A 21,002-nucleotide genomic window follows, 5' to 3' on the forward strand; every position below is an offset into this window, starting at 1 on the left:
ACGAGGACACCAAGGACACCAAGGACACCCAAAATAAACATAATCTAGAGCTATGGATGTGGATGTGAATGTGGATGGGGCTCGCTCTTCTGCGGCGAGTGTATGCATGGAAATTGTCGTTGTCTCTGGAAAATGCTAAAAGCCTCTGCCACAAAAGCAGCAACAGCAACAGGAGACAGGAGTCAGGAGACTGGAGATGGGGGACATAGGACAGGAGACGGTGAGAGGGGGCCGTGTGGCATGGCACATTATTTAATCAAGCGTAGAAATTGAATAGGCCCTTAAAACTTTTGCCCCGAAGCAGCCACTTAACCCACAGTGAAAATGGAAATTGACGACGTCTCGGGCCGTCAAGGCAGCAGGCAGCGAAGGCAAGGCGGTAACTTAAAGAATCTGCCAAAAGTCCAAGGAAATTAGAACCCGAATCCTTCAGACTTCAGCCTTGAGCCTTGAGCCAGCAGATCCCAGAATCAGATGAACCATAAAAATGAGTCTGATAAGGGAGCAGCAGATTTCATGCAAAATTGGTAAGCCAATAACCTGATTACTTAATTGCCAGTTTGGCAGTTTGCGGGGCGATGGCTTTTAGTCCTTTTCCCCTTCCCCTTTTACTTTCCCTTCCCTTGCCCTCCCATTGGCCCTTCCATCCTTCATGTGCGTTGAGAGTCTCATAAATTTCACAGCTCCCAAAGATGCGAAAATGTCGCTGCAAATGGAGCAGAAAGCGGTGAATGTCTGTGGCAGTGACTTTGGTTGAGTGTCTGTGTGGCTATCTGTGTGTGTGTGGGTGTGTGTGGCAATTGAGTGTCGCGTGTGGCAAGTGGAGGTGCAAGGAATCACATTTGACAAGGGTTAGGCCACTGCTGTCAGACAGCAAACCAGGAGCCGCCTTCACTCCTGACCTCAAGATGTCATGTCACACATGTCCAAGGCTCGTAGGATTACCAGAGAGAGAGAGAGAAAGCGATCTCCATTGCAAGAACTGACCTTTCTACCCACACAATTATGATAATATTTTTTGTCAATTATTTCATACTTTCATTTCATATTCATTTCCCGGTAGCTACGAGTATTCCTCCTCCCATTTACATCCTCTATCTGCTCCAATTAAGTGAAATTCGAGCACTGAAATCGATCTGCAATCATTGCCACAGTTCTGGTGGCGAGTACTTCGCTTTCTTTTCGAGTCACATGGCCTCGAGTGAGGGCAGCGGGGTGGGAATGTGTCTGGGTCTAAGGCAGAGTCAAAAGGCAAAGCTGCTGCAAACTTAATTTTAATTCTCACGCTCTTTACGGCTGCCCCTTGTCAAAGGTCCATTTCGTAGCTCCATTTAGAGCGGAGGAGGAGGTGGGCTACGGGGAACGGTGTGTGGCAGGAGTTCAACTCAAAGGGGAGTGTGGAGTGGGATGGCAGGAGTCCTGTGGCCCTTTGGCTGACCATTTCCCTGGCTTCCGCTCAATCGCTGGGCTCCGACGTTCGGGACTCGAACCACTATTTGATTTCCAGCATTGATTTATGAGCATGTCCGGTTCACGTGCAGAGAGGTTCCCTTTCCCCGTTTGAGTTCCCTGCTCAATGGCTCCGCATCCACATCCACATCCGCATCCGCAGCCCATGTTCGTGTTTTGTGCCTTTGGCAGATTTGCTTTGCGACTCGACTCCAGTGAGAGCCCGGCGTCTGGCAGCTGATTGCTGCCCCTCCACCCCGCAAAAGTCAGTAAATTAAAGTTCATTCAGGCTGAGCCTCAACAGAGATTGCCTCATGGCAGTCCCTTTCAGCCCCAACCGACTCGTCTGCCACACGCATTTCGTAATTTATACGCTGGCAAAAACCACAAAAGCAAAATAGATATTTATTAACATATAAATTATGCATGTGATTGGCCTGGGAGCCAGTGTGGGGCCTACCCCATCGGACAGCAGGTTCTTTGATGATTAATCGACGCAGCAGTAGCACCCCCCCCGCAGAAACCCCTTTTTAAAGCCAAGTTGTGCGCTAATTTGTGTGGAGTTTTAAACCGAGGATTTGTGGGTGCAGCTGCTGATATCCACATACATTCTGATGTTGCAAAGTATACCATGTCGTATCGTATCGCTTCTCCTTCCTTCCTTCCCATATCCATCCAGAGTGGAGCGTTTGAGATAAAGGGCGAGGCGAAGGATAGTTCTGCCTGTCACATAAATCGGATCAATAAATGATGATATTATGCCACCGCAGGGACACATTCAGCTGCCACACACATGGGAAGGCAACAGGGCGGTTGCCAGCGTCTCCCTTCGCTGCTGCTTCTGCTTCTGCTTCTGCTGCTACTGCCAAGTCGTAGGTGGCAACACATTAAGATAAAGTGACAACGCCTCCGTGGGGCAGTGGACGACGACAGCGCCAACGACAGCAGCAGTAGCATTTGGGACATGGGGCATGGAAGCGATGCAGAAAGGGGTATATGAATGGATGGTCGGGTGGCGGAATGAGCGTGAGGAATGAGGGCGAGATGAAGGACAAACAGAAATCAGGCGGCAAACATCAGGAGAACGAACGCCTGCGAAGGGATGGCAATGGCAATGGCTTCAACACACAAATGAATTGTATGACATGTCGTGTCCCTTCGCAGCCCCTCCTGGAGGATGGTGGAAGGAGGATGGAGGATGGTGGATGGTGGATGGGCGAATGGGAGGATAAGCTTTTATTTTCGCTTGGCATTTTATGCGCATCACGCATACGCACTGTTACACGCACACACAGGCAGATAGAAATACAAATGGAGATGCCAGCAGATGCGATAGCAGAGCAGAGCATACTCGCTGATGTGTTTGTGTGTGCCACAAGCACACACTCCTCCCAGCAGGCATGCACAAAAGCAAACAGCGCGAGCGAGAGCCCCGCTTTGCATCAAAGAGCGAACGCGGGGGGAGTGGAAGATAGCGGCTGGGGGCAAGGGTTGCGCTGGCTATAATGACATTTAGCTTTTGAAACAATGTAAACAGCAGACAGGGAGAGAGAAAGAGAGGCAGGGGCTCAGCCAAGCGGCAGGGCCAAGACAACGTCGAAGTTCAAAGTTGGCTGCTGCTTTAGGCCGCCGAAAGTTGTCCTAAGTACGAGAGTACATACACACAGGCAGGACAAAGTGACAGAGAGAGATAGAGCGAGAGAGAGGGGGTGACAGTTGAGTGTGTGGCATGACGCAAAGGACAAAGGACTCGTCCCACCGACGAGTTGTGTGCTAAGGAATTTTGCATGAGCCTGCAGACTAGCAGAGAGCCTAGGAACCTTCGCTCCTGATGGCGACCGCAAACAGTGAGCCCCTAACAGCACGAGCATCCGAAGAAAGTATCCTTCAGCTAGCAGGAGAAGTACAGTACTCCAGTACCGAAATGTCAGGTAAACTGTCACACGGCTAAAGCTCCGAGGCAGAAGCCATAAATTCATGGTGGAAGCAGGGAGGCGCCCCAGAGGCAGTGCCAGGAGGCAGGTGCAGGAATTTCTCCAGCCACTGCCAGAGTGAAGCCGACAAGACGTCGACATTAACTGGGCCAGATAGTATTTGAGACAACTCTCCAGGAGCAGGGCACAAGCGTTAAGCTGTTGCCAAAGACCATGCCTCATGCATATATTGTCCGAATGTGGGAATGTCCGAATGAATGCAAAGCGGCAGTCGGGTGTCCGTTCATCTCTTCAGCCTCTGATTAAGTGCGGCGATAACAAGGAGAAATTGTTATCCAGAGAGAGCGAGAAAGGCAGAGCGGTAGAGAGGCGGCGAGGAAGGTTTATTGTTGGGGCAAATTGATGGTTTTATGGACAGATGGATGGGCGAATGTGAGGCATCATTTATCCCTGCCCCCTTTGGTTGTCTAGAGGGGGGGAGCGAGAGTGCGTGCATATTCAAATGACATATTATATAAGCATGTGTAAACATTTACGCTCGCTTGTAAATATTTCAATTTATTGTATGCCCTCCACGAATCATGTGGCATGTGCCATGTGCCTTGTGCCATGTGCCATGAGTGTGTGTGCGGGTGAACGTATCTTTTATGTGCATCTAGTGCTAGGACCTGCACTCAATGGAAAGAGAGGGGGGAGCACAGGGGCATAAAGAATGGCCTGCCATAATCATATGCCAATAAAAAGTCGGTTAGCCTTCTTTTTTGGGAATCCTCCTACACCGTTTGGGGATTGTGGACTATGGATTGGGGATTGGGTGTGATAGGACACACACGTTATCATTATGCGCTACATCGCTTACACATGTGGCATGTATGTGTGGGGGCAGACACACGCTTTATAATACATTCAATTCATGGGCAGAACAAATGATGTGGAAATGTAAAATAGATGCCCGGCGCTTCCGAGGCCGAGGGTCCAGGCTGTGCCGCAAGATGCCGCACACAGCATGTGGCACAAGAAGGAGATTGTGTGGCAGCTCCCGTACAGCTACATAATGGTCGGATAATCGCAGACACTTCAAATGTGCTGGTAGATTGAGATCCCCAATTGGAAACCAAAAACCCTGTCACGTTCCCAATTCTGTTGTCAATGTTGATGTCCAGCTGCCGCGAGGAGGAGTTGGGGCCGGAACTTCATTAGCTGGAACGATGGCAGCGTTTAATTTTTATGGTCATGTGCCTAAATGCAATACCCTGTAAAAGGAAGAGACAGAGAGAGAGAGAGAGAGAGAGAGAGGGAGAGAGAGAGAGGCAATAAGAGCAGACACTTTTATGGCTTCGAAGCCCTAACGAGCTCTAATTGAACAGCAGGAGGGGAAGGGACAGAGGCAGAGGCACCACAGGCAGCAGGCAGCAGGCACAGACACAGACACAGACAACAAAACGGATGCCCGGACTCTTGGCTTTGTAATTGGCTAACTGTTATTGTTAAACGGAAAATCGAGGCAACAACAAGACGAGACGGGAAACGGAGCAAAGAGAGTGAAAACTTCATTGGACCATAAAAAGCTCTGTGGCATTTGCCATCGATGGAAATCACACTAAAACATTAAAGTGTGTTGGGAGAGAGTTGGAGCAGCCGCTGGCTGCCGCTGCAGCATACGCAGTGTGTGGCAGTGGCATCAAAGGCATCAAATGTGGCAGCCTTCAACTCTGCAAAAAAGGAAGTCATTAACTGACACATGCGGCCTGCCTGCCTGCCTGCCTGCCTGTCTGCCTGTGTGTGGCATGCCTCACGGTCTGTTCCGCTAATGAAACGAATGATAATGGCAGCAACACGACATAATCTCATTAGAGTTACGATATATGCGATATATTTATACGATATATACGTACGATGTCAACATATAAATATGCCTCGATGGCAGGCAATCAAAGGATGGTGATGTGTGCGTGTGTGTGTGTGTGTGTGTGCCTGCCTGCATTGTTATGGCTTGCCACACTCCTCGGGCCATTAATTGTGCTTAGTAATCGCATGATGGAGCGAACCAGCAGTGGCTCTGGCTCTGGCTGTGGCTGTGGCAGTGGTGCGTCTCTTCCAGATGTGCCTGGACCTGCAACAGCGATAAGGAAACGATGCTGCCCCATTTGGTGTCTTCATATTTCAGGAATTTAAGGACCGGCCTTTCGTGAGTATTTACTTTGGCCCCATCCTGCCTCAGCTGTTGCCACATTCAAGTGACCTTTGAACTAGTTTTCAATTAAAATTGCAGACACTGCATGGCATGATGTGGGGCACTGAGGGGGGACCGGAGCGGAGCCTGCTCGTTGGGTTCGCATTTACTTAGCATTTAGTATTTTGTATAAAACTACAAGCAGCACAACAGAAGATTCCATAAATCACGACGAGCCCTAAGCCCCAGAGCCCAAACAGCCCGAAGAGCCCGAGGAGCCGAAAAGTGAAAAGTGAAAAATCGCAGGACCCCAATTTTAATTAAAAGCGTGCCAAACACGATACTCTACTCGTACAATGTGGTCGGTCGGCCTGCCACCCACTCTGCCACGCACACACAGAAGCTCCAGCACTCTCTCAAGTCGTATACAATGTTTTTAGAGGAGGAAAAGCCTTTTGGAAAAGCCTTTCCTTGAATAATGATTGAAAAACAAGGCTGGCAACACACACACACACACAGCAGAGAGAAGCCTCGTGAGTCAGAGAGTCCACAGTCCACAGTCCACAGTCCGTGGCCCTGTCCCCATTCCTTCGTGTAAAACTCAAGAATGAAGTTTGCCCTAAAATAATTTGCAGGCTGTCCAGAAAACCGGAACCAGAACCAGAGCGCCTCAGCCTTTGTTTGCCTATTTGTAGAGTGAGAGCCAGAGGAGAGGCCAGGGAGAGAGCCTGCTGCCGATGGTTGCTTCATGGAAAAGCAGAAAGGGGTTTCCTTTCCTCCAAGCCCTAGAGACGGCGACAAAAGTCTTTAATTTCTGCCCCCCAATAGCAGCAACGATGCCTCCGATGCGATGTCGAGCGAAAGCTTTTGCAAGCCACCGAAAACGGGGGCGTTAACAAGCGACAGAGAGACAAAACTTGCCGTTTATTTCCAACAACAACAATGCGGAGGAGCGAAGCCCATAGATAAATACAACCATCACACACACACACACAGCTACAGAGTGGGGGGGAGAAGGGCACAGCCGCAGGGTATCAAGGGATTAGTTCCTGCACTTGAACAAATATGCAAAGATCCAAAGTTTGTCTTCTTTTAATGAGCCACAGGGAGGAGGAGGTGGTGGGACACTAAGGGAAGAACAACAGTGTTAAGCAGAGAGAGAGGACAAGAGGAATAACGATAAGGTAAACGATGAAAAGGAATCAATGGGCAGCCCCAACTGGGCATTGGCAAGTCGATTATGAGCAGTTCCCAGACTCAAGGACACAACCCGTAAAGAGGCAGAAAAGAGGCGCAGATGAATTTATCATTCACTTGCGGGGTACTCCTCTAGTCTATACTCTCTCTCAAGAATTTCCATTTGCTGCGCAGAAGATGAGCAGAGCATAAGGATAAGTATAATAACATGGTGTGTGTGTGTGTGTGTGTGTGTGTGTGTGTGTGTGCGTGTTGTTCTTTGTTCTTTGTGCCTTCTTCTCTCCTATTTGTAGGTGTAGACGCAGTCCAAGGCCTAATAGCGTTTTGATACCCGCACATAAACAACAATGACGGCAGGCAGGAGCCAGCAGCCAGAGTGAAAGGGAGAGCGGAACGACGACAATAAAATGCAAAACCTTGCCCCAGCCCCCTACTGCAGAAGGTAATCCCAACCTGATGCTGCCTCCTGCTGGATGATGATGATGATGATGATGATGATGATGGTGCCACTGTCGCGCTGCTGTCTGTTTTGTAGTGTCTGCTGGCGCTAGCACAGGAGCGGGTTAATCGCAAATGCTGTAGTCGAAAGAGGGTTAAGAGGCAGCAGCTCGGGGGAGCGGCAGTAGGCAGTCGGCAGTCGGCAGCAGGCAGTCAGAAGCCAAATGGCTTTTTGGATTACATAAAAGTAGGCACTTATTATGCTGGCAAGCTCACCATTGGCGTTGCGATTTACTGTTTGACGTTGGCATCAGCCGCCGCTGCAGAACCACAACTCCGGGGGACTCCGGGGCTTTGCACAAATGTTGATCTAATCCAGAGACAGGACGACAGGCAGACGGACAGCCACAAACAACACCACATGCCATGACCATGCCCCATGGCCCATGGCCCATGGCCCATTCTCCATTCCGGATGCCACAAACGAGACGCTGGGCAGGAACGCGGATGCAGCCATGAGTACGTCGAATAGCACATAGCACAACAAACTCACTCCCGTCTACCGGTTGCGGAGCCCCGTTTCCGCTGAAGCCCTTGATGAATGGGTCTGGAGTTGCACTCAGATGTGCAGGCAGCAATCTGGAATGGGCAGGGGGAGACGGGGGGTCAGCACACGCGTGTGCTAAGTGACCCAGTCATCCATGGAAGTTTTGCAGGCATGGCATGCCCGCCCGTTAATGTTTTTGCACACTCAACCCATCAATTCCAGCCGCCAGACATTGTCTGACATTAGCCGAATGACCTTTCGTCGGAGCGAGCAGGGCAGAAGGGTCGAAGAGCCATCGAAATGGCATTTCAATCAATTCATAGGCACCCGAAATTGCCTCCCAAACGGGTCCCTGGCGTGAGAGGTGGTGGGAGGGAGGGAGCGTGCAAGAACCTATGTATACCCAAACCACTTAATGTCACAATAAAAATGTAACTAACCATGAAAATTACATGTTTCCCAGCAATTTGCTAGCATTTTGACATCCCTCAGACTGCGACACTCCCCCACACCCACTCCGACATCGACCCTCTCTGATGTTTGTCCTTTGAGTTGTGTCCATTCTGGCCATATGATGAGGCTATGACGGGTACAACGCTCCACAGAATGATGTGGAAATGGTCTCCTCTCCGAGTGGTAGATGTGCAGCTGTCGGGCGGGAGGGGCGCCCCAATATTTACGAGAATATCAACAACGTAGCCGTATTCGGGTTCGTGTTTTTCTCAGGGACAAACTTCTTAAAATGTTGTTTCTGTTGCAGAATTATAGGGGAAAATCAAATAAAATACAAATAAAGCAACCAAGAAAATTGCAAAAAATTGAGAAATGAAAAATAAAGAGAACTTGAAGGAAAAACTCAATGGAAGGAAAGCCAATGTCAGAGGGAACGAGGGCCAAAATCAAACGAAATTCTGAGCAATACAATTTTTTTTTCTTTTTTGTTGGCAGCCGAAATGAAAAGTAAGCGCACATCCATACATACATGCATGTCCGATACCTTATATATCGAAAAATATCTAATAAATATATTTATGTGTGTGTGGAAATAGCCACAAAAATTGTCAACGTTTACATTCCTTGGGTTTCTCCATTTCTTGTTCTCTCTCTCCCTCACTCTTGCTTGCCTTCTCTCTGTCTTTGTCTCTTTCACTCTTTTGGCCTCTATTCCATTTTCTATTTTCTATTTTTATACTTTTTTTTTCACTTGGGCTTTGCATCGCAATTCGAGTGGAAAATTGACATATGTTTACTTTGTTGCTGCTGCTCCTGTTTTTCCCTGCTTTTCCTTGCTCTTCCTGTTTTTACATTCAGTCCTTTGGCTGTTTTTAGCAACGTTTTGGACCTTTGGTGCTTCAATCGGACATTCAGCAATCGAATAGGTTGCGCAAAATCGAGCGTCATTAAATTGGTTGTACGGCACCAAATTGGGAAAGTGGTCCTTAGGCCCTAGACAACGCCTCTAAGGTCTTTCCTTTCTATAAGAGAGTCTTGCAATGCACTAAGAGGATCAGCAACAGCAGTTGGCAGAACCCTTTGGTGTCTACACAAATGAAAGTACTCTCTAAAAAGTATTTTCTGTGATTTGGATATATTTAGCGACATTACAATTTATAAATTAAATCCTGTACTCCTTCATTTTTCAATTATTTCTTCCTGATTAACCTTTGATCTGTTGTCCAACAACTTTTCCCATTTTCCCCATCTCAAAGGGAATCCCCGAAGCACTTTTTCCTGCTCTCGTTATGGCTAGGGCTACTGCCTGTTGGCGCTCATTCTCTCTCTCTCTCTCTCGTATACCGGTTCAGGGTTAATCTCTTTCCGGCTTCTGGATTGCAGTGCATTCGGAATTCCCTTTCAGTGCGTGCTCATTCTCCTCCTCGTCTTCATGCTGCTCATTTCACTTCTCATCCTTATCCACATCCTGCCATCGGGGCAGCCTTCCATCCTCCTGTCATCTCGCATTTTGAGCTGACATACAAAAAATTCAATTAAATTATTGAAACATTTTATAACATGCTTCCTGCTGCTTTTTCTCCTGCATTCTCAGCTGAGTCTCTCCACTCTCCACTCTTTATCTTTCTCTGATTTCTCAGTGTTCTCTCTACTGTTTCTCGGGCATGCCATGCAAGATATTTATAAAGCAGAAAGATACAAAAGATACGAGATATTGAAGCCATGGAACCCATCAGTGGGGGTGATAGAGGGATGCGGTTACCATCAACAATTGGATACATTTCTCCTCTCTCCCTGCCACTCTGTGTTCTGGGGTTAAATTGCCCATTGAAAGGCCGCCTGGGGGCAAACAATCGGAGGCTGATGCTGCTGCTTTCTGCCTCCCATTGTAAGGCCATGGCACTGTAACTGCCACTGCCACTGCCACTGCAACTGTTGCAACGTTAGCTAACCGATTGCCATTATGCAGTGGCTGTGTCAGCAGAAGTAGGGGGCGTGTGCGGGCAGAAGAGTTGCAAAGTTGCATGCACTGCAGGGACGCTTAGAGAAAACGTTGAAAAACGAATGCCCATAAATGATTAATGGCCAAAGTTGCGATTCCGCAAACACTTTTCCATAATTTCATGCTCTCGAAAATTAGTCAGCGGGCTGCCACTCCCACTCCCACTGCCACTCCCACTGCCACCAATCCTTTGCTCTAGAGACACATCCGATCTTCTCATCCATGCACATTAATGGCAATTTATAACAATTTTTGTGTGCTGAAACATTTCTCCAACTGCCATTACAAATGAAGTGTAAAAAGGAGATAGTCGCCTCGCCGCAACGGGGCTACAGCACGGGGGCGTGTATGCCCAAAGGAGGCGTGGCTTGGGCCAAATTAGAAACGAAATGAATGCAATGTTTCTTTAAACTCTCCCACAGAGGCCCCGAGAGACAGAGAGGCAGGAGGTAGACGAAGAGAGCCAATTTACATAACCCAGAACAACAAATAGTTACAAATTGAAAACTTTTCTCTGCCAAGATTTGTAAGCGATTGTCTGTGCCCCTCTATGGCTGGGTAGGCGTCGCCCCATTGTTATAATCAAAGTACCATAGTGGCAGACAGAAATAACAAGAAGAACAGCAGCAGCAGCAGCAGCAACAAAACTGATTCTGACAGCCAGACAACAGACAAGAAACACACAGCAAACGATACGAAACCCAGAGAGAAGCGGAGAAGAGAGCACCCACCAGTTGGAGATACATTCAGTGGAGATACAGATACGCAGATACATTGCTCCTTTCGCAATGTATCCACAAGATTGGAACGAAAAAGTATCGACAAGTTTGACGCTTTATGGCATTGTTTAGTGCCGCACATTCCGTCCAAAAAAAATGAAAGAAAAAAGAAAGGAAAACGTTTTTCAACTTTCACACAATTGCGCCAGTTGTGCGGGGAGTTTTTAGGGGGGTGCTTGGCTGTCGACACAAATCTGCTGACGGAAGCTCTGGTGGGGCACACACACTCAGCGGAGCAGTGCTTTTTATACGGAAAACGTGCAGAAAGTTTGAGTGGAAGCTTAGGAGGGAGGCAAAGTTATAAAACAGTAGATAATAAAATAATAAAATATATGTATTTGTGCGAGCACCAGCCAGAACCCCACCCCCACCCACAAGCCCTCTCTCTGCTGTGCGGCACGGCACTCATATAAACTTTTTGTTTGAGGCGATAAAATTACATGTCAAATTGAATGTAACCTGCTATTTGTGCCCCGCATTATGACAAGTCCGAGTATTGGCGGGGCATCGTGTGGGTGCCACAATTAAACGCCCCCAATCCATGTGGGAAGGGGGCCTGAGGCATGCCACATGATGGTCAATCATTGGGGTTTATTTGATTGCTTCGTTTATGGCGACTTTTCAGCAGAAATCGAAACAGAAACAAAGGCAAGGGGATGAAGATGATTCTCTTCGTCGGCCAAATGGCAAATGAAAGGAAAATGAGTTCCGGCGGCGCCTGGCGGATGACCTCAGACCTCAGCCAAAACAGAGACAGCATCTCCCTCACTAGAGTAAGAAGCGTATAGCATGGCTCATAGTATGAGTAATGTCTCTGGAGCATTATTTAAATATTATATTTCACTTTTATTCAAAAGAATGGAACATAAATCAAAACTTAAATCTTCCGCTGGAATCTAGAAACAAAGGGAAAGTTTCTATTCTCCCTCAATGAATCTATTTTTTGTTGGCAACTTTAGAGGAATTCGAATTTGAAAGCGAGGCGAGAGAGAGAGAGAAAACTGTGGAGACACTCCCACTCCACTCCCATTGCTCGGATCGGAGTCGGAGTCGGAAAAGAGTGCTTCACTAAGTCGAATCAATGCGTTTTTTATGGTAATCCAATCAATCGGTCTAATCGAATCAAAGGGTGTCCTCAAACCCCCATCGAATGTGCCTCAAATGGAGCGTTTTGCCCTGGATTGTCATCGTCCCCCTGCGTCGTGTTGCCGCCGATAAACTATCGCTGGTACAATAGCAATATGCATAAAACTTTATATGGCATTTAAGTCGTGGCACCCTCACCCCTCACCCCGTTCCTTCTCCTCTTTTGTTTTGCCACATGCCTGTTGTTCCTGCGGCTGTTATCCTTGGTAAGATTCCCCATGAAACGGGAGCCGGGCCAGTGGCTATGGCTGCTGCTTAGTGCCAGCGGAGGGGAGACGATTTTGTTAACTCAAGCGTCACAAATGCCGGAAATCGAATACAATTTGTAATTCTGATGAACAGTTGAGCAAAACTTAAGCGTCGTCAAAGTTCTGCTGTTGTCCTGGTGTCCTGGTATCCTGCTCCTCCCATAACCATTGGAATTCGCATTGCCATTCCAAATGCCCGATTCCCATTCTTATGCTCCTGATTGTCCTGGCTTTCCTGTGCAACTACTTCTGCCATATTTAGACCTGGATTCGCCCCTCTTTTGCTTTTGCTTTTGCTTTGGTTTCTTTCTCCGTCTCTTGTGCTCTTGTTCTCCTGCTGTAACTTTGGCACTTTCTCCATGTCTCTGCCTGTGCCCTTGGCTCTGGCTTCCATTTCGTTATCGAGTTGTCGGCCCGTAGCCGTGTTCTTTGCCAAATTGGGCGACATTGTTACATTCATTGTGATGCGAGACGAGTACTGGAAGGGATATGGCAGACATGGAATGGTGTGTCACAGTGATCTTAGCACCTCAATTCCTTAGCATTTTATTTCCAACCGATAATTGGGGATAAAGCAAGAAAATTCTATCGCTTCTGCCACTCAAACGGTGCAGGTATCCTATAGTCCAGATATGTAACAATTCCCATTCGTTTCTTTAGTTCTTGATGTCCTTAGTGGTAGTTTTTCCATCCATTTGTCGGGCGTTGATTTCTGTCTATAGTGTCTGTCTGTCTGTCTCTAGCTGTCTACAGGTTCAGTCATCAGTTTTTGGGGCTCTGTTAAATTTCGCACACGTAGCAGCAGCAGCAGCAGCGACAGCATAAAAATTGACACCGATAATTCGAGAGTGGAGTCCCAGAGTCCCGGTATCACCGGTACAACGCTACGTATACGCGATACGCGATATAAACACGCACACGCCACGAACACATACATCACATCATGTGGGGTGGGGGGATGGCGATGGAAATTTGTCGGTCGCGCCACACATGAGAAATGAGGAATACAACGGGGTGGTGGAGGGGGTAAATGGGACAGAGGGCAGAGGAACTGCCTGGGATGTTTTCGTCGTGGATTGGGGGATTGGGGGGAGAGATGGCGATATGTCGCGTCGCTGTTTACACAAACAAAGTTATCAATTTTACCCACGACAGTCGCTCTCCCCTGTACCCCCTCCCGCTTACATTACGTCGCTCCGCCCCCCTATGGCACAGAGAGGGATTCGCTTTGCTTCCCTTTCGTAGGTAGGGAGGAGCCGGCATTTCCATCAATTTGGTATGCAATCAATGTCCAAATCGCAAGAAGCCCTTCCGAGGGGGGGATCAGGAGGAAGGGCAGAGGGTTGATAGAAAGGTTAGACGCAATATGATCTGCTGAAGGTTCTTATTCCCAATGCGATTTTTATGTTGGCAAATGAGGAACAACATTTTTCGTAGCCTACCTTTTGGGGCGAATTCTAATTATAGACAATTCTGCCCTGCGCAGGGACATTACCCCCAACGAATTGGCGAAGCACTCTTCAAGTGATTTCGACATTTTCAATAATTTTCAGACTCTCCCCTGCCGCATGTAGCAAGAAAAAATTCACTTAAGTGAGAGATGGATGGAAGTGCGCGAAGCTCATGGATACAAAATGGATAAAAATGTCGCCGCTTGTTAAATTTGAGGAATGTTTGGCTTGTTAGTGTAAAATAATATGAAAGACAGAGGCGAGGCTTATCGAGCTGAGGAAGGGGCAGGCCATAGGTTCTGCTTACTTAGGCGCCTTCTCTTGCTTCGACCTCTCCATTCCGTCGTCTATTTTGCGACCAAAAGAGCAAGAGCAGCCACAGGAAACAGGATGGGGAGTTCTGGGTGTGTCTAGGGGGGCATGGGAATGTCAGGCCAGCAGGCAGAGGCTGTAAAAATTCCACTCAAATTGCATTTATTGGAGAAATATTTATAATAACTTTGAAATTCAATTTCCAAAGAAAATATGCTAAACGGATTTCAGGGGGTACACCGGCATGTGTCTCTCTCCTAAGACAGAGTGAGAGAGAGGTCATGGCAAGAGGTGAGGCACGTGTAGGTGTCTTATCTGTCTCAACTTCCCTGGGCGTCGTGTCTATGGTTCGATGTGCCTTTCGCCTGTGTGTCTGTGTCGGGCAGGAGGCAGAGAAATATGTTAGAAAATTAAAATCGAACCATATGTTGCCTCATCGATTTTGATAAGTCGCCTGCCAGCCAGGGAGCCAGCCTGCCAAAGTGGCAGCCAACCGCCACCAGAGACAGCAGCAGGAGGAACAACGACGAGCAACAGAGGGCACCCATGGCCGCCGCTTCATATCCGTTTCCGCTTTGGGCACAATGGGAGCGCACAATGCGTGCCACTTTCATTCATTGTGTGTGTCCGTCCGCGAGTTCCATGTGTCTGTGTCTGTGCCTGCGTCTCAGGGGTAGGGGTAGTGCTCGGGGTGTGTGCTCGGGGTGTCGCCTCCACTTTTCAATTGAAAACAAGCTTGTAAAACGCGCCTTGTCATGCATGAGAGTTTTCCTGCCTCTGCCTTTTATTGTTGTTGCTGTTTCCATCACTTCATTGTTGCTCCTTCCGCTGCTGTTGCTGTTGCTGATGCTGCTGCTGCTGCTGCTGCTGCTGTTTCGTGACACAAATCACATGTTCAGGCCCCATCACATGTGGCACAGGGAGAGTAGAGTGGTGCTCCGCTGTTTTGTTGTAAATATTTTATAAGCCGCGCATCTCGAATGAAATTTAAAGATAAAAATACTCTCACCTTTCCCTCCCTCCACGTCGCCTCGCCCCCCTGGCACCTTCTTGTGCTGCGTGGAAGGTCCTTTGCTTTACCATTCAATTTTGCTCCCAATAAATGTTGCTGCAACATGTTGCAGGGGCGCCTGCGCTCAGCCACAGGGAATCCTCTTAAAAATGGGATTTGCATAATGTGAAAGGAAGGCTTCGCCTCGCGTCCATTCAGTTGTTTACCGCGCCTCAAGCCACACGCAACGCACATCGCAGCAGCAGCAGCAGCAGCAGCAGCAGAGCCGAGACTCTTCGTCGTGACTCGTCGTTAACTGTGACTGCAACACGTTCGGAAATCTTCGGACTTCGTGCTCGTGCCGTGACTCTGTGAATCTGTGAATCGGGAAACGGGAATCGGAATCGCAGACGCCTCATTGGAGAGTGACTGATTTTTCGAGTGCGGTGTGTGACTGGGTGACCGTGTGGCATAGTGACCGAGTGACGTAGTGGCTGGCGCGGGGAAATGAGGGAACTTACGTAAAGGCATCCCCCACCCCCGTTCACCGTTCACCGTTAAGCGAAAGAAACGCAACGCGCTCGAATGCCTCACGTTGCGCATGAGATGGCGGCACGCAGCTCGCGCTACATTGACTCCGACTCCGACTCCGACTTCGACTCTGACGACCGCAGCAGCGGCAGCAGCAGCAGCAGCAGCACTTGCCCCTGGGTCTAGGCCCTCAGCAGAAAAGGTAGAACCCACCGCTAGGACCCTCCCTGCCGCCCAACCGTGTGCTGGAATATAATTAAGTGTATTATCGGAACGTGACCAGCCCGAAATTGCTGCCTGTGGGCAGCACTAGAACTCAACTAGGACACGCTCCGGCTCCTCCTCGGACACTCCTCCCCTTTTGCTTCTTCATTTAACAGCTCCCACATCCTGCCTCCCTTTTCCATGCAGCAGCAATTGAATGAACAGCTTAGTGTGTAATGAAGAAATTACCAAAAGCTTCCCTTCACTCCACCCTCTACTACCACAGAACATGCCACAAGAGCATATCTTCTTAGCTTCAGCTTCATCTTGATGATGATGTCCTGTGTCCGGGGTGTCCGGTTTCCCGTGTCCCGTGTCCCGTGTCTTGTGGGTGGGTGTGAGGCGTCATGGTGATTGAAAACTCAACCGCATTGCGGTCCTGTCATCAGAGTTTAAATGAATGTTCGGCGGTTTCCTCGCCGCATCCGTATCTCTCGATAAGATGGAGCCTTGAGCCTAATCCCTTCTTCTCAGTTATTGTTTCTGTGCTGCATGGGATGGACAGAGAGATAGAACGAGATAAAGAGAGAGAGTGCTTCGTGTCCTGTATTGTTCTGGTCTTTTGTCTGCGGAAAAGTTGACGCGAGAGTCGAGTCTTGAGTTACGCGACTGCCATCATTTATTTTAATTACTTTTCTGTTTCTGTTCGGTTCGGCTCTGTCCTCTTTCTTGGCTCCTTTTGATGACTCCCTCTCCCAATCTGCAGTTATCATTCGAGAGCGTCACAAATTGCGCGCATGAAATGTTGGTGGAATACTTTATGGCGCTGCTCGTGATCATGGGATTAACCGCAACATTCGACAAGCAGCAGAGGAGGCACCACCACCACCACCAACACCACAGTCGCAGCCACAGTCCACACTTCGGTGAGTACTGGCGCATGCCTCGTGCCACAAGTAGATTAAAATCTAATCAGGCAACATTCTCCGCCCACCCATCAAAGTAAGGGTTACAAGAAATTCAAGGAGATGGAAATGCGAGGAATATTTCAATTAGAATCCAGTATATCTCTGGGATTTTTAAGTCATTCATTCGTTCATTTATTCATTCATGATGGAATGGGTGAATAAGGAGGTACTATAAAAGGGTTAAGGGAAAGGATTAATGGAAACGAATTGGAAACTCGAAATTATTCTAATTGCGATTGGGAAAGCCGAAGGGTTCCAAATACCATTAGATTGTGGACTATTTTTTGACTGCAACAAGATCTACACAGATTAAAGATAAGACACTGATTTAGAGGGTAACTTGTGGGAGCACGGCCAGGATTCCTTTGAATAAAGGAGTAAGGATTCAAACCTAATCAAGGGGCAACAAATAACTTCAGCTTTGTGACCTTTCCGATGAAAAATAAAGACTTTGGAATACAATTATATTTATGGGCTTCCTTTGGAGGATCCCCGACAGACAGACAGACGGAGGATGCCCAATGCTTCAATATATTTACCAAATTGTATTTTTTGGTAATTTGAAAGAGCAGCAGGAGCAGGACTTGAAGGAGAAACAGGACTCTTGTGCGAGAAGCAGCACCTGCAGTTGCTGCGCATTTATAATTTATCGCCACCTGAGGTCTGTTTAGTGCCCTCATGGGTGGGTAGACAGAGGCGCAGTGGGAAGGGGGATCTGCAGCTGTGCATGTGGAGGGAGGGGGAGGGGGTAGGGGGTGTGTGGTCGGTGGCCAGTCGTGCTGCGGTTGCGGTCCCACCTTTGCCCCCCTGCACTTTGTATGTAAATAACACAACTTTTATTAAAAAATTTTATGTTCTCCATGCGTGTGTGTCAGAGCGTGTATCAGTGTGCGTGCGGCATGCCACACCGTGTGGCTGTGTATGGGTGGAGGTTTTTTATTCTGTGGCCAGCATGAAAAGTAATTTCCAGGGAAGTGTTTGCCAATGTGGATGCCACAACGCCGAATATTGCTGGCGGCAAAGGGAACGTTGGATGGAGTGGCGCATGGAGGCGCAACAGTGTTTCAATTAAGTGTTTAACAGCATTTTATTGCCTTGATATTTGATATCTAAATATATACCCAAACCACACACACACACACACACACACACACTCCTTCAGGGATCCTGCCTGTGCTACTGCCACTGCCACTGCCTATAAATCAATATGTGTTTATCCACTTATACAGCCAACAGCCAACAGCCAGTATCCTCCATCCTGAATCCTACATCCTCCATTCGCAACGCAGCAGCCGCATTTGTGTGTGTATTTATTTAGGCCACTCATGGATTATTAGCGCATTAGTTGGCTAATACATGTGGCACAGTGTGCGCCACTGCCACCCACATAAATCACTTGCACCGCCGCCTCTGTGTCCTCCTCGTGTGATGGATCATAATGTGCTGCGGGAATGGACGGTGCTCAAGCTCGAAGCACAAACACTCGTTAATCAAATGAATGCCTTGATTCGAACTTCATCGAACCACACATCGAACACAGACAGACAGTCTACATTCATTCATTCATCCATTCATCCATTCATCCAACTATCTATCCATCCATCTGTCCACCCATCTATTTATCTGTCTGCATGTTTATCCATCCATCTGTCTGTCTGTCTGTCTGTCTGTTGCTTTTCTCTCCATTATAATCTACCATTGAATGCACTTGAATTACATTTATATTGACATTTAGATACATCTGTTCATGCCACATGCCTCTCCCTCTCTCTCTCTCTCTGTTTCTCCCTTCAGGTTTTTTTGCCTCTGCCAGCGAGCTCTCGAACCTCATTCCCGACTCCTACGATGGCGGCATGGATCCGCTCTTTGACAACTCAACAAATCGTGAGATCATCGCCGCCTTGGGCACCACAGCCCGTCTCCACTGCCGTGTGCGGCATCTGGGCGACAGAGCAGTGTCCTGGATCCGACAGCGGGACCTGCACATCCTCACCATCGGCATCATGACCTACACGAACGACCAGCGCTTTCTGGCCCGTCACATCGACAACTCCGACGAGTGGGTGCTCAAGGTGGTGTCCGTGCAGCCGCGCGATGCCGGCATCTACGAGTGCCAAGTCTCCACGGAGCCCAAAATCAGTCTGGCCTACAAACTGATGGTCGTGAGTAAGTATTCTCTTCCACTTATAACAGGGCATATGCACACTCGTATAGGGGCTGCTCTGAGCAGAGAAATTAGAAGGATACCCAAACGGACACTCAATTACCAAAGGCGATAAATACTTGATAAGGTTGGGGGGTGGGAAGTGCTTCCCATAGGCAATCGATTGAGTGAGGGAGGAATCTCGAACACAATCCCATTGTGGGGTTGGGCCCTTGATTACATCTCCATTACAATGGACATTGAATGGGGGAGCTGCCCGCTCTGTTGCTTCACTGTTAAATTAGTTCATCAAACAGCAGCAACAGAGCGAAGGAGAAGGAGGAGGAGAAGGAGAAATCCTCATCCTTCATTTCACTTGTTGACATTCCTCCCTCACTCACTCACTCACTCACTCACTCGTATTTAATCGCCTCCTCCTCTCGTTCTTCTTCAGCTTCCAAGGCGCAAATCCTTGCGAATCGAGAGCTGTACATCCAGAGTGGCAGCGACATCAATCTCACGTGCATTGCCCCACAGGCACCGGGGCCCTACACGCACATGCTGTGGCACAAGGACACGGAGCTGGTGAGCGACTCGACGCGCGGCGGCATCCGCGTCGTGTCCGAGCAGCAGATGAAGACCAGCAACCTGGTGATATCCCGCGTGCAACACACGGACTCTGGCAATTACACGTGCTCTGCGGACAATTCAAGTGAGCGACCTGACCGAGCGAGTCCTTCCTCCCAGTCCCTTCTTTTGCAACTTTTTCTCTCCTTTCTGCTCTCCGTCGACAGATTCTGACAGCGTCTTTGTGCATATCATTAAGAGCGAACAGCACGCGGCCATGCAGCATGAGGTGGGGGTGCGTCTGCAGCTGCCACACCTCTGTCTGCTGCTACTTCTGCTGCTGGCAACGCTGCGACCTCTGTAAGGAGTCGCCACCAGGCGCTAAGTCGACCGGCAGCGTATGTTCAATGTCTGGAACCTAGAGCCTGGAGCTAGGAGCCTGGAGCCTGGAGGAGGTTACTGCCATCAGGAGCCCATCATCTGCTCTGCATTACATTACACACGAGGCACGCTAACGACGTCGTCGCCGTCTCTCTCTTTGGGGGAGTCTCTTTTGTAAATATGTAAATTGAGTTTTTTGGTCATGTGTTTTTATTTGTGTTTGTTTTGTGTGCATTAAATATTTTTATACGTAATTAAGTCGATAAAAATAGGTGCAGATACACGGATAAACGCATAACAGATGACAGAATACACACACAAAATATAATAAAACGAGCTGAAAGGTTCGAAAGGATAAACTAGAGAAATGTACGAGTGAATCGAATGCATCCTTACGCAAAACGAATAACGAATTGTAAATAAATGGTTAATCTTAAATTGAATGTCGCTCTTTGGGGCGCAGCACGCACATTCCCTCCCAGTCTGCCACATGGATGTGTGGTTGTGGCAGCGATTAATTATGATCAATTCGTGGAAGTTTAATTCGCAGGCCGCATGATTGATGGTAATATGAATATGATTGTTGCCATTCCGGGTGTCCATTCGAATTCCATTCGATATCTCTGTGAGTCCTTTGACATAAGCAGGACCCCCACAGGATTATGATGCTTAATTGGGGAAAAACAGGGAGGGCCACATAAAGGTAAAGGGAAGTGAAGAGAAGAGAAAACGGTAATTGAAAACCGATATGGCAGCAGCAGCAGCAGCGGCAGCAGCGGCAGATTCTGGGCCTAGATTGCATGGAGCCCAAGGGCTCTTCGACACCAACATCAAAGGCACCAAAGACAAAAATACTTTCCATTTCGAGGGTCAAAGGGTGGGTGTGGGTGGGCGTGGCAGGGCGTGCGGACAGGTGCGGCCCTGCCCGGCCCCATTGCTGGTGTGGCTGTGGCAGGGGTAATTGAAATATTTGATGCGTGCATAATTTACAGTTTTTGTGGCAGTTAAGAGGAGTTTTGTGGCATCATCCGAGAGTGGAAGGCACGGATAATAGTCCTGTTTCGTCATCCAAGAGTAGAAAGCAAGGA

General features: G+C 48.4%; 1 protein-coding gene across 1 annotated transcript; it reads left to right on the forward strand.

The window, feature by feature from the left end:
- The first annotated feature begins 15,387 nt into the window (after positions 1-15,387).
- On the forward strand, positions 15,388-20,357 carry LOC117896481 (netrin receptor DCC). The gene is made up of 5 exons (XM_034804821.1): positions 15,388-15,853; positions 16,622-16,781; positions 18,618-18,989; positions 19,421-19,678; positions 19,761-20,357. The coding sequence occupies exons 1-5, from the start codon at positions 15,722-15,724 to the stop codon at positions 19,895-19,897; spliced, it is 1,059 nt and encodes a 352-aa protein (XP_034660712.1). The 5' UTR covers positions 15,388-15,721; the 3' UTR covers positions 19,898-20,357.
- The last annotated feature ends 645 nt before the right edge of the window (positions 20,358-21,002 follow it).

Source organism: Drosophila subobscura, chromosome O (genome assembly GCF_008121235.1).
Source record: "Drosophila subobscura isolate 14011-0131.10 chromosome O, UCBerk_Dsub_1.0, whole genome shotgun sequence".
Lineage (NCBI taxonomy): Eukaryota > Metazoa > Arthropoda > Insecta > Diptera > Drosophilidae > Drosophila > Drosophila subobscura.

Bases quoted from the DNA above. Each gene is read 5' to 3' on its own strand.
- LOC117896481 (XM_034804821.1), top strand. From the start codon at position 15,722: ATGAGATGGCGGCACGCAGCTCGCGCTACATTGACTCCGACTCCGACT. The intron at 16,782-18,617 runs GTGAGTACTGGC...TTCTCCCTTCAG, and splicing joins CAGCCACAGTCCACACTTCG to GTTTTTTTGCCTCTGCCAGC. The intron at 19,679-19,760 runs GTGAGCGACCTG...CTCCGTCGACAG, and splicing joins GTGCTCTGCGGACAATTCAA to ATTCTGACAGCGTCTTTGTG.